Source organism: Equus quagga, chromosome 22 (genome assembly GCF_021613505.1).
Source record: "Equus quagga isolate Etosha38 chromosome 22, UCLA_HA_Equagga_1.0, whole genome shotgun sequence".
Classification (NCBI taxonomy): Eukaryota; Metazoa; Chordata; class Mammalia; order Perissodactyla; family Equidae; genus Equus; species Equus quagga.
This window is the reverse complement of record NC_060288.1, coordinates 32,238,155-32,252,611: the sequence shown is the minus strand read 5'-3', so window position 1 is coordinate 32,252,611 and position 14,457 is coordinate 32,238,155. Positions and strand designations below refer to the sequence as shown.

At 42.2% G+C, this 14,457-nt stretch overlaps 1 protein-coding gene across 1 annotated transcript; it reads right to left on the bottom strand.

The window, feature by feature from the left end:
* Positions 1–3,436: 3,436 nt before the first annotated feature.
* LOC124231821 (alpha-defensin 1-like) lies at positions 3,437–4,301 on the bottom strand. Its single transcript, XM_046648813.1, has 2 exons — positions 4,130–4,301; positions 3,437–3,594 (listed from the first exon to the last, which is right to left on the bottom strand). The coding sequence occupies exons 1-2, from the start codon at positions 4,299–4,301 to the stop codon at positions 3,437–3,439; spliced, it is 330 nt and encodes a 109-aa protein (XP_046504769.1).
* Positions 4,302–14,457: the final 10,156 nt, after the last annotated feature.

Below are 14,457 nucleotides of genomic sequence, written 5' to 3'. Positions count from 1 at the left end.
GTTTTCCATGGGAAGGAAGGTGGTAGGATCATAGGAACCAGGGGCTGACAGTGATTATAGTTGTTAATACAGAGGAAATGTCTACCTCAGAGTAAATGTGAATCTAATGAAAGCAGAGCCAAAGATGGTTGGTTAGACAGCTATGTAGGTAGATGCATTGATTGACAGAAGAAGAATGAATAGAGTCATTGATACATAGACAGACAGATAGACGGATGGAACTTTAGTACTCACTTGTGCATTTATACCACTCTGTGTCTGAGGCCAGCATTGCTTTTTGAATTACCCAACTATTTAGAGCCAATACTTTGTTTAAGAGAGTTTTAGTCATAACTTTGTTGCCGGCATTTAAATTAGTCCCAAGTGATACAGTATCAAATATATACATTAAAAAAACCAAAACAGAAACAGAAGCTTGTTGTAAAGACTTTACTCAGGATGGAAAAAGAGCTTTGGTACTAGCACAGAAGGTACCAACCGTTCCCTCCAGGCCTTCACACTAGGACTTACACGTCTTTGTGTCTAGGTTGAAGAAGCTAAGTGATAGCAGAGCCTCTGATGAAGATCACTGAGTATGCAGACCTCAGAGATCCACTCCTGAAACTGGCAGGGTCCTCTTCTGCAATAGCACGACATGCTTACCTGGCCTGTAGGAGCGTTAACCACGTGCCTGGTGTAGGGGATGAAGGGAGAACCTAAGAAGTTAAACTTTGCCTTAGAGTAGGCATGCCAACAGGACAAATTAGAGCCACAGCAATGCTCACTGCATTAGACCACGTGAGTTCTGACTGGACTATGCCTGCCAGTAGGGAACTGAGCCCTCACAGCCTCATCTATTTGAGCTCCATGCCGTGACCACCCTTGTTCGCCTTGCCCCCACATCCTTGCACATTCACATCTTGCCAATTTTGCCTTTTGCTCTGCATCCAGATATCTCTTGAAATAGACTAAAGTCTAGTCTATGGGTGAGTAAGCTATGGTCCTTACGCCAAGCAAGACCTCAGACTCTGTAGTGTTCTACTGGAACATAGCCAGCCTCATCCGTTTCATATTGTCCATGGCTGCTCTCTGGCTTCAAAGACTTTTCCACATGTCATGAAGTCAAAATTCCATGGAAAAGAAGACACTCTTGTGACTCTTGAGCCCAAAACTTTCAGTTTTCTGATGAAGAAACTGAGGTCCTGGGAAGTTAAACAAGGTGTTCCCAGGGACATAAGTGGCTGTATGATCTTGAGACCAGAACAGAGTGTCTCAATTCTTTCTTAAAACACTGATGCTGATCTCTCTCACCTGAAGCCTCTTGAACTGAATTTTTGTCTCCACAGAAGAAATGGCAGCACCACGATCTTCTGTTCCAGGTCCCTCCGGGATTGCAACTCATCAGCTTTCTCTGTAGTCGATTTTACATGGTTTGGAGGTTGTGGTATCTAGACCTTGAGACTATGGGCTTTGGAGTCAACAAACCTGAGACTGAAGACTGATCACTATGCACCGGGTCTCCCTTCTCCATCTCTCAGATCTGATGGTCATCTCTCTCCTACCTGATGGTGTGGCAGGTGAGGTAGTCAGTGCGATGCTTGACTCAGTGAAATGAATAATGGATATTAACCAGCATCATCCTACTTTCTTCATTCTAAGATGGTATTAACTGCACATTTATAGATGGTTATCAAAATAAAACAAAGCAAAACCACTATCACATGACGTTTAAATAGAGATAAATGATATGTTTAAAGTTTCAGGCACCTGAAACGTGGAAAAAAAAGTGATAGAAAATATGGTGGAAAGAAGATATTGTTACAGCCCCCCTGAAGATTGGGAACAAGGTCAGACTTGGAGACCAAGAAGACTGCCTGGTAAGACTGATGGTCCAATGTGATGGGTAAGTTTATGCATCAGCTTGGCCAGGCCACAGTGCCAAGATAGTTGATCAAACGTTATTTGGATGTTTCTGTATGGCATTTTGTGAATGAGATTAGTATTTAAATCAGTAGACTTTGAGTAAAGCAGATTGTCCTCCAAAATATGGGTGGGCTTCATCTAGTCAATTGAAGGACTGAGTAAGACAAACACTGTCCTCCCCTGGGCTAAAAAGATTTCTGCCCGCATACTGCCTTCAGGCTTGAATGGCACATTGACTCTTCCCTGGGTGTCCAGCCTGGTGACCCAGGCTGTATGTTATAGACCTGCCAGCCTCCATAATCACAATTCCTTAAAATAAATCTCTCTGTATATACACATCCTCTTGGTTCTCTTCCTCTAGAGAGCCTGACTGATGCATGCGCTTTAGACAGACACCATTGATTTGTGTGGTCACCTGATTTTCTGCAGCAGTGCAGGTCTGGGTGTCAAAGAGCTGACTATCCATCAAGAAAGGTACATGGTATGTCTCCAGGATGATTCAAACCTGAGCAACTGTTTTTTATCAGGCAGAGACGTTCTTTTTGTGAAAAAAACAAACACCACAGTTTCTTTTATTATGTCACAGTACTCTTAAATCTCTGCCTTTTATACAAATTGTAATTTTAGAGATCTTCCTTTCTGACACATAAAGTACTCTTTAAGTTTTTGCAGGACAGTAAGTGTATGAGCCATTGTCTCATAATTATGATAGATTGATGTGGTTCATTAGCATTATTATACAAATGTATTTCTTGCTAGAATTTTATTAAAATTAGTAGGTGTTTATTATCATTATTAGACTCAACGTCTTTGAAGAGATGGAGAATTGAGACCAACTCCTTCACTGGACGTTGGACTAATTTACCTTTTGGGCTCTGGTCACTGGGCATCACCATCTCTAATGACCAGCTTGTGGACTCCCCCCCTCTCTGGGGATTAACTGAGGACACTAATGCTGATCACTATATTCCATCTTTGGTAAGTTCATACATTTTCCTTGTTTGTGACTCACTGAAGCGTTGGTTCACTCTATCTTGTGATACAGTTAGAAAAATAGTATATCTCCTTAACACATCTGCTGAAAATAAGAAAAGTGTCCATATATATCAATGCCCTCCTACTTTTTAAATTTAAAGAACAAGTAAACATAACACATTGGATTCACCTTTCCTTGAGTCAACAACACCATTTGGTACACCTCATAGTCACGTCCTTCTTTAGAACATCATCATGGATGGATCAAATTGTAGAAATTAAAATTGTTGTAATTAATTATGTTCATTTTGCTGTTTATATTATTGTGGTATGATGCTCAAATTGTGCAGCGCTGGGATGCAAAGGCCAGTTGACTTAAATTAAATTCTATTAAATTCTCTATGCAAGTGAACCACACAAAGAAGTCATGTGAAAAGAAAAAAAAAATAAAGAAAAAGAAGAAAAATACCAAAATACTGAATTTAATGCTGAAAGTTTATTTTGGAAAGAGGAATAAGAAGGGGTACAAGTTATAAAGAGAAAACCCATTTCCAAGTTATCAAATGAAATCCTGCGCTACTGTGGGTTTGAATCTATTAGGCCGGCGGCGATGACAGCAAAGCCTGTTTTGGATGCCCCTGCCAGCACAGGTCCCAGAGCGACGCTCCCTAAAACGGCAGAAGACTCTGCAGCGGCAGTTTGATGCTTCCTGAAGGGCTGTGGAAGGAAAGGGAGAGTTAGGCACCAGGGGAAGGAAGGAGGAGAGGCAGAGCCTGTCTCAAGGAGATAGACTAAGAGGGGACATGACTACTTATAGTCAACATTACCAGCCATGTTAGGGTAGAGAGAATTCACCTTTTTGTCATAACTCAAAAAATCTTACTGGCTATATGTTGGGTATGCAGGATCATAGTTATTTCTCTGATCCTTGTCTATCACATACGAGCTTATTTCCTGCCCTCCCCAGTGGTCCACCTCTCAAACTTGGGGTTACCTACTCCTCACCCCACCTCATCCACACACTCAACTTGAGCCTGGCCTCAATGTACTGAAGCCCATGTAGCAGCCTGTTTAGTCTCTGCAGCTGAAGCCAGTGGGTTACACAAGCCCGTGTCGAGAACTCCAAACTTGTATTGCTCAAAGGGCCTTGAAGAGACTCTCAACGCAATGTCCTCATTTTCTAATGATGTCCTGGCTAGTTTGTGTCACATTGAGGCTGTAGACCTCTGCAGCATGCCAGCTGGTCTCTCACCTGTATCATTTTGAGCAGAGAGCTCATTCCCTCCAAAGGAGATGATCACCTCCTGGAACTCAGCCTCAGGCTGGTCCTGGGCAGGAACCTGGTCAGCTGCCTTTTCTGACTTCTGAGTCTGGGCTTGGAGGACCAAGAGGAGAAGGGCAGCAAGGAGGGCGAGGGTCCTCATGGCTGTGAGTCACCTGGAGCTCAGGGTCTGGATGGGGGAGCAGGAGCCTGAGTGAGTGGAGAGCCCAGAGTCACCTGTATTTATAGGTCTGAGAGGAGGAGGCTCAGAGACACGCAGCGCAGTGAGAGAAGGGGGGCATTTGCCTGGGGATGGGGTCCAAGCCGCTGTGCCCTCAAGTTTCTCTGATGTTCCTTTGTTCCAGAAGCTGTCATCAAGCACAAGGGTGTGTAGTTAGTGTCTGTAGTTGTTTCAAGTTGATAACGATGATAAAAAGCCTTGTCCATTTTCTGCTTCCCATCTGCTTGATTATTTACCTTTTAATGTTCAAAAAAGACAAGAAACAGTGTTTTCATTCAATAAGTTTATGGAACAAATGCCTCTTCTTTTCTGAAGATGAGTCGTGTTGGTCTCTGTAGGTCTAGACCCTGGGGCCCAGCCTGGACCCCAGTGGAGTGAAGGGTTAATGGGATACAGGATTCAAGGGCATCACCACTCTAAGAAGGATTCTTTTGAGGTTCTGAGGTGAGTAGGCTCCTGGATGTGGAGACGACAATGACTTAGCAGGCTCAGCGCAAATGAGCTCAGTGGGATTCCAGGGGAAGTGTTTGTCAGACTAAAGCCAAAGGATGTATTTATTTCGAGAAGCCAGTATGCTCTAAACACATCACATAAAATGTACACCACTTATGTCTCTCCACCTTGAAAAATATCAGATCTTTGATTTCCCTATAAATCCCTTCTGAAACCTTTAATTGTTTTTGATTAAAAAATTTGAATTCATGCACAAGGCACAAAATTAAAAAGACAGAGCAGTAATGAGCGACTAATAGCAGTCTCTCATCTCCCTGCCCAGTTCTCAGACTTTCTCCAGGAAACCCCCACTGTTAAGACATCTTTTTGTAGTTTGCTTTATTCATCTAATGCTTTAGCTTGAACACTTTTATATCAATGCACACAGGACTCTATCATTATTTTCAATAGCTTTGTACTATTCTATTGTTTTTGTCAGCCATCCTTTATTTTCTTATTAATAAAACATTGTTAAATTGCTACAATTTGATGATTTCTAAAGCTTTGCCATTACAAGCAACACTGCATTGAGTACGTTTTTATAAATATTATCTTACTTATAAGTGAGTCTATCTTTCATTTAAATTTCCTGAAGTAGAATTGCTGGGTTGAAGGATATGTCTTATATATTTACAGATGTTACTCTGTTGTCCTCCACAGAGGTTTTCCCTGCAGCACTCACAGAAATACACTGGCCCAGATGTTCCCTGACCACATTGCAGTGTGTTGGAGAAGCCCTGGGATTAGCCTATTCCCATCATCCTCTCTCCCTGCCTGGGATTTGGACAGTGATCACTTGCTAATAACTCTTGACATCCTAGACCCTCACGCAGCTCGGAGTTGCCCCAAAGCAGTGTTCTGACCAGTAAAATGTAATCTCTAGGAAGGACACCTTATTAAGTAATACAATAAATTATTCTTATGGCTTTCCCTCTGTTACGGGATTGTTTTGTGTTTCCTCCCTCTCTCCGCTTGGATGACAGGAGCGCTTGGACCTGCAGCAGCTGTGTTCTGGCCATGAAGAGGATAGCTCCTCTGTGTGGACACTGCAGCAGGTGCACATGATGTTGGGTCCTTGAGGACATGGTTGAACCATCTCGCCCCTCCTGAACTGCCCCCATTCAGATTGTTGTGACTTGGGGAAAACATTCTTTTTTCTTTCTCAAGCCCCTGTTTGTTGGGTTCCTGGTGTTCATGGCTGAAAGCAGGCTGATCCATGGACTGTGAGGCTTTCTGGTCTTTCCCAAGGTGACAGGTAAGAGTTCAGATCCCAGTGTCGTCTTGGTTTGCATTTCTCTCAGGAATCAGGGTCAACGTGCTTTCATGTCTGAGAAGTATTTGCATTTATATTCTCTGAATTGTCCTTTCTTTTAGGCCTGTTTTGGGAAATGGAATTTTTGGCCTATTTATTTCTAGTGATTCAAAGCTGTTTGTAAATTTAACAAATCAGCTCTTTGTCATAAGTACTGGAAATCCTTTCCAGAGCTTGTTATTTTGGCTTTTAATTTTTTTTTGCTATACAGAAATTTGAATTTTCATGTCATTTAAAAAAATTATTTTATGATTTCTGAGTTTGGTGCCTTTCCCACTTAAATTTGTAAAACTCGGTGGTCTTCCATGTGTTAATGGTTTTATGGAACGAAACAACTCCTCATGTCTTCTTTTATGAGTCAGAGTCGTCTAACTGACCTACTTCCCCCTCTCATGGGAGCTGTACATTCCCAGGGCTGTTATCAGGATGCTTATCATGTTGACGTAGGAATGGTACATACAGACATCCAGCAAGTAGATAGGACACCAGGCCTTGGGTGGAACTGCTAGATCAGAGGAACATCAAAGCGACTTTAGGCAACAAGGGAGCTCTGTTTATTCCCCCTTCTCTTCTGTGCATCTGTGCTACAATCTTCTCCAAAGCACAAGCATTGCAACGTAAATACAGGATCCATTTCCAATGGCCTATTATCCTTGATCTTGCAGCCAATGGACTTGTGCACCCTTGCGGTTATTTCTCCTTCTTCTTCAGAGATGCTCAGCATCCTGCACCCTACAGGATGTGCTGAACCCCAAGATGGACATTGTCTTGAGGATGTGGACTTCGATGCATCCATCTTCTTGGCCATTTTACTGTGTAACAGCCCAGTCTGTGGTCAGATTGACAATATCTCAGACACTATGTCTTGAGAATAATGATCTCTCTTTATGCAACAGTGACTGCAAATGTTAATTCTGGCTAGTGATGTCTGGTAATAATCTTTTCTTTAGCTACTCAAAGAATTAAAAAAAGTACCAAGTCCCAGTGGCATCACCTCAAATCTCAAAGGAGGGCATTTGCAATGACATTTACTAAGGAGAAGCTATAAAACTCACCAGAGATCTTCAGAAAGCAAATGTCTGATGACTGCCAGCAGCTGTCAGGTTCTGGGCTTAGGAGACAAATAATTTTCAACAACTTTCATTGGTTGGCACTCTAAAATTCAGAAAGAAAGGAGAGAGTATACGGCAGTGGTTAAGCATATGGGATTTGGCATCATTTTGTTGCTTAATCTATTGTGAGTTTGAGTAAGATACTTAGCTCTTCTAAGGTTCATTTTCCCATCTGGATTATTATGAGAGTTAATTATCATAGTGGATGAAGAGTACTTAGCAATCAATTAATATTAACTAATGTTGGCAGAATAAATGCTTTCTGTATCCTGAGAACAGTATCTGGCATCGAGGAGTTACTCAATGAATGGCAGATCAATGAAGACACCCCAGGCTATCTTCATCTCACAGTACATGGAGAGAATACAATCGTATTCTCCTTTCACATTGGAAGCCACTGAGACCCATAGGATTTTAATGGTGTATCCAAGGATAAAGAGCAAGTACTTATTAGAGTGGATTGGAAACCCAGATCTCCTGTTCACAAAGACCTCAAGCAGTTTAGGACACTGGTAAGTTCTGTATTGATAGAAGGTCACATTGTAAGAAATGTTCCAAGTGGATTACTTAGGTGAAATGACACCATGGTATAGTAAAGGCTTCAATTCCTCCTCCAAGGAGAAATGGAGTTTGGACAAGGAGAGAGGCAAGGGAGTAGTTTTCTAGCCTGGAGAATGAAGTGAAGAAGAAAGTGTCAACAGCATTCAATAGGGCAGCGTGAACATGGTGATGACTGGGAGAGAAGCTGGTGAGGATGGAGAATGGCAATGAGTTTGTCTGGCTATAAAGACGGGAAGATTCTCGGAGAGCTTGTAGATAAGACTCTTTATTTTAAAGATAAGGATAAGAGGTGTATTCATGCTGTAATTTCTTTTATAATCGTTCTGTGATAGATCAGACCATGTAGATCCTAAGAGGTAGAAAAAAAAATTTCAAAAAATTCGATAAAAAAGACATGAAAGGAGGAAAAACATTAAAACCGGAGGAAAAATAGAAAAAAAAAAACTAAGTAGCAGACTTAAACCCAAATATCTATGTATTAACAATAAATTACATATTCAATTTAAGAGACATAGATTGTTATACTGAGTTCAAAACAGATTATTTTTGAAAAGATACATCTAAAACATGGGCTGGGTAATGCTTGAAAGTAAAAGAATGAAGCAGTGTATTGTGCTAAAAGTCATCCAAAGAAAGTTAGTGTGGTAAATACCATATGTTTCAAAACAGAATAGAGTCAAGGCAAAGTATTATTGGAAATGAAGAATGCCTTTTTATACCAGAATTAGGTTCAATTCATGAAAAAAAGGTAACAATTTTAAATATGTATCACCAAATACCAGACTTAAAATGTAAATAGTAAAAGTCGACAGATTAGAAGAGAAATAGGAAAACATAAAGTATCAGAGGCAGATTTTGGGTTTTACTTTAAGCAGTTGATGAAAAAAATAAGACAAAACATCCATAAGAACAAACATTTGAATAGCATCATTAAATTTGTGGACTAATGAATACCCGTTGCTTACACACACAACTTGACTGCTGCAACACAAATTTTTTTTCCCAAATTAAAAGTGTAGCACTGCAAAAATTGATAATATCTTGAGTCGCAAAGAATTTTAACAAATTTTGAATGATTGACATTTTAGAGACGGGCCATTATTTCTGACCATAAAATGATGATCCTCATCATTTTGATGATGATGATCCTCAGCACAGGAAGCTGAAATGCGTTGTTTTTCATACAGCCAGTCAATCTCAAACATCCTTCACACCAGGGTTTCATTTGACTTCCCAACATTGTCCTCTTGCACAATTAAGAGGACCAGAAACCTCTACTGGCTTCTGAATCACCACAGCCGAATTCTGCTTGCCTTTGGAGGCCACATGAGAAGTCCATTAGTTAGTGGAGGAGTGGGGCCCAGCTGAGCCTCTTGGTTCAAACAGTCCTCCATGGGACAAAGCATGCGAATGACACCATCTTTGCTCCTCCAGCCTGGCCACCAAATAACCCCATGGAGAAGATCGGCTGGTCAAGGCCTGCCCAATTGCTGACCCACAACTTTGTGAGATGCAATGAAACGGCTGCTGTTTCAGGCTCTTTCAGGGGCTGTTTATTGGGTGCCTAGAGGTGGGATGCTGCGGGAACCAAAACTTCAAAGCTGTGATATCTCTGTTGAGACACAGCAGTGGGCAGAAGCGTCATCAAAGGGCCTGGTGGTGGAAGCTGAGAGGGCCTCATGGAGATGTGAGTAAAACCTTGAAATTGTTTCTCATACTGAGTCTTTTGAGACAAAATTTCTCAAAACATTAAGTGATCAAAGGACAAAGATCAAATTGAAGGTACTCCCATTAAATATGATTTCAGAGTAGATCTCAAGGTCATGGTTGTAAGAATGTTTGTGGCAAACTTTCAAAAGTTAAAGGATGGGTGAAGATGCTTTTCATCCGGAAATAAGGCCTCTTTGAATCTTACTGGCTTCCCAGCACCCTAATATTCAGCTCAAGAGTGACTGGCCTGTCTCTGAAAGAAGTATGGGCTGACTTTTGTTTAATAGAGTGGATTATAACTTAAATAGAGGTAGCCCATCGAGTTTTTAAAGAAATTATACAGAATTGGATTGAAGGAGTTGGAGTAGTGCAAAATGTAAAGAGGCCTTTGGATGCACAACCTCCCACAGGTAGTACCCCAGCTGAGTAAACAAAGCAGCTACAAACACAGGGCATTTCTTTTCGTTTTGTGGAGAAGATTGGCTCTAAGTTACATCTGTTGCCAATCTTCCTCTTTTTGCTTGAGTAAGATTGTCACTGAGTTATCATCTATGCCAGTCTTCCTCTATTTTATGTGGCATGCTGCCACAGTGTGGCCCGACGAGTGGTGCTATGTTCACGACCGGGATCCGAACCCGTGAACCCCTGGCTGCTGAAGCGGGGCATGCAAACCCAACCACTACACCACTGGGCCGCCTCCAAACAATGGCCATTTTTTATGGAAAAAGAAGGTTGACTCAGAGGGGAAACTGGAGGCTGAAGGTGGATTTTCTAGATGACGTGAGGTTTTAAGGGATTTTCAGCAACTTTAGAGAAACTGAGGAGGATGAAAGTGGCAACGTTTATTTGAGGGTTTGGGGCATGCATTGGTCATGTAAGCAGCCCAATTCCTTTTAATTTCTGACGCTACCTTCCTAAGTTGACTTCTTCTTCTATATTTCCAGATGAAAATACAGAACATGTTGTTGCACAAGTGTCATGTGATTTTTTTGTCTGCTTATCATCTCTTTGGGGACAACGTTACCGCATGTTAAAGGGTTTCAGTGAGACAGATGGAAGCCCAGGGCTTCAGAGAAAGGTGTGTGATTGGGTATTCCTCCAAGGGGGCACTCCCACACTGTGGGGATGGAGACAGTGGGTTTTCCATGAGAAGGAAGGTATTAGGTCCATTTGAACCTGGGGCTACATGGTTTTACTTGTTCCTACAAAGGAATTGTCTTCCTGAGAGTAAAGTTGAAATTAATGAAAGCAGAGCCAAAGACAGTTAGTTAGCTGGATAGATATATAGACAGACACACAGACAGAAAAAGAATGGATAGAGTGATAGATACAAAGACAGACAGGTAGACAAATAATGGATAGAAGCATAGATAGATAGATGGATGGATATACAGACCGACTAAGCTTCAGTATCATTTGTGCATTTATATCATTCTGCGTCCGAGGCCAGCATCACTGTTTGAATTCCACAGGTATTTAGAGCCAGAATTATGTTTGACAGTTTTAGGCAGCAATCTGCTGCTTGCATTTACATTAGTCCCAACTGATACACATATCAAACATCAGAAAAGCAGATGTGGAAGCTTGTTGTGAAGACTTGACTTAGGATGCGGAAAAGAGGTGAGGGAGAGGCACAGGAGGTCCCAACTCTTCCTCTGGGCCTTTAATCCGGATCTTAAAATTTTGCATCTCTGTTGAAGAAGCTGAGAAAAAGCAGCACCTGTGACAAACACCACTGAGGGTACAGGTCCTGAAGAGGAGCTCCTGAGACTGGCAGGGTTCTCTTCTGCAGTAGCAGGATGTGCTTACCTGGCCTGGAGGAAGAGGGAGCATCAGCCACGTGCCTGGGGAGGTGGATGAAGGGAGAATTGGAGAAGTTAAATTTTGAGTTGGAGTTGGCATGTCAACAGGTCAAATTAGAGCTGAAACAATGCTCATCAGATCACATGAACCCTGATGGGGTGACGTCTGCCGACAAGGACCTGAGCGCTCACAGCGTTATGCATCTGAGCTCCATGCTGTAACCACACTTGACCTCCCTTCCCCAATCCCTTATGCATTCACATACTGGCCCCCTTTGCCCTTTTTCTCTGCGTCAGGATACCTCCTGAAATAGACTAAAGTCTAGCCTAGGGGTAGTCAACTCTGGCCCATGGGCCATCGAGGCCCTCTGACTGTGTCTGTAAAGTTCTGTGGGGCACATCCAGGCTCCACCTTTTTGTACTGTCCGTGGCTATTCTCTGGCCTCAGAGACTTTTCCACGTGTCACGAAGTCAAAGTCCATGGAGAAAAGAGGACCCTTTAGAGACCATCGAGGCCAACTCTTTCATTTTTCAGATAAAGAAACAGGAACCCACAGGGGTATAATTGGTTATATCATTCCTGGGACCAGAAAAGTCTCCTGGTTCCTCCTTAAGATACTGATTGTGACATCTCTGACCTACAGCCTGTTGAGCTGAATTTTTATCTTCTACAGAAGAGACAGCAACACCTTGGTCCTCTGCCAGTTCCGTCCTGGGCTGCAGCCTCATCAGCTGTCTCTGTAATTGGCAGCAATGGGGCATGGAGGACAAAGAGCAGGACAGCTGTGAGGACAGCAGTGGTCTTCTTTTCTGTAAGGGCCTGGAGACGAGGAACTCCAAATGCACCGAGGAGGCCGATGTCACTCTAGGGGAAGAAGGGAGCATCCTGGTCTTTATAATTATCTGTTAGGGGATGAGCCAACCAAATATCGATCTCTTGAAGACACTGTCAGCACACATTCTGTGATTCCCTGGTTCAGAGGCAGAGTGGAGTGAGTGAGCCATGTGAAATCCTCCTGCTGTTTCCAGGCTATGCTTTGATGGCTGTCTGATCTGAGGACTCCTCAGAATGGAAGGCATTCTGAGAGTGCCTTTGAGTGGGAAGTAAAACTGGCAAATGGAGGATCCCAGTGCACCGTATGAACCGTGCTATGATGCAGTGGCTCCTGCTTTGATTTCTGTCCATGAGCTGACTGTACTTTGCCTGGTCCCCGGATCTGTCTTCATTTTACTCAAAGCATGACTGTGTTATCGTCCTCACACCTCTAGGTGAGGCACAAGTGTCCTCTCTCCATCACCAGATGACCCAATTCCAAACGGGCAGCCTGACATCGTCAGCAGCAGGGAGAGGCCTGTGTTTTAATGGCCACATGTTTTGTTTTGGTTCCTTTTGGTCTACCCGTTTCAGAGGAGGTGACTGATGCACCATCTAGGCCTAGGCTCTGAAGCAAGAGCAGAGGAGACCCCTGTTCTGGAGAAGCAAGGAGAGAACCAGCTCCTATTGTCTCCTGGTGGGAGGAGAGCTCTGATCATGGAGCTCAGGGGAGAGGAAGCAGGACCAGCCTGCACTGGGCTGATGGATTCCTCTGTATCGGAAGGGCTTTTGTGCAGAGAGAAAAATCTCACCACTATTTGCACTAAGTTTAATGCTCAATCAGTGCTTTGGAAAACCAGTTCTTGAGTATGAAATATTGATACCAATGTGACAAATTAAGTGCTATGAACCATTCTACAGTGAGCTAATGCGTTTCACGTGCCTGATTGTTTTCCAAGACTTCCAACACCTTCAACGTAGATGAATGTACTCAAGAACAAGGATCGCCGACTTGTTCACCCATTCCACCAAACTTTTAGAAAAAGGCCAATCTCATGGATTCAACTTTGTTTCTCTTTTATGTGACATTTCTGCTTCCCAGATCCAGGAGGAGGCTCGATGAGGTTGCAGATACTGGTAGCAAACAGATAACTCTTCTCTGGAAAAGGCACTTGCTGTGTCTTCAGGATGCTTCAAATCTGAGCCCCTGGTTATTATCAGGCTGAAGCTTTTTTTCCCTAATAAGAATGGTTTCCTTTAACATGTCGTGGTGCTCTTAAATCCTTGTCTTTTATAGAAATTTTCAGTTTAGAGACTTGCCTTTCTGACACATTTTTTCTTTTAGTTTTTGCAGGACAGTAAGTATATGAGCAATTGTCTCATCATTATGATGTATTGACTTGGTTCATTAGCATTACTACAAACATTGTGTTTCTTGCTAGAATTTTATTAAAATTATTAGGGGTTTATTATAATTAGTAGGCTCACTGTCTTTGAAGAGAAAGAGAGTTGAGGCCAACTCCTTTGCACATTGGCCTAATCGAGAAGTTACTTCACTGGTCACCAGGTATGACCACATCTATAAACCATCTCTGGACTTCCCTTCTCTCTGGGCATTAATTGAGACTGTTGATGCTGGTTAGTATTTTGTAGTTTTGGGAAGTTCTTAGTTTTTCCTGATTTGTGGCTCACTGAGGCTTTAGTCACTTTCTCTTATTGATACAGTTAGAAAAAAAAACATATCTATACATAACGTATCTGCTTAATGTAAGAAAAATATTCATATATATCAATGCCCTCCCACCTCTTAAATTTAAGGAACAAGGAAACATAGCCCATTGGATTCACCCTTCCTTGAGTCACAATACCTCGTGGTACATTTCATAGTCACTTCCTTCTTCTGAGTATCATTAAGAGTGGATTGACTTTTATAGAAAAAAATGCTGTAACTAATGATTCCTTTTCATTTTTGCTGTTTTTTTTTTTTTCTCTTACTGTGGTATGATACTCAAATTGTGCAGCAATGGGATGCAAAAGCCAGTAAACTTAGTGAAGACCATTTTGGACAGAATTCTCTATGCAAGTGAACCACAGAAGTAAGCCATATGAAAAGGGGAAAAAAAGAAGAGAGAAGAAACATGCCAAAGACACCGAATTTAATGCTTAAAGTTTATTTTGGAATGAGAAATACGAAATGGTAGAAAGTACAAAAAGTAAACCCTTTTCCGAGTCTTCAAAGGGACTCTCGTGCTGCTCTGGGTCTCAGTCCGCAAGC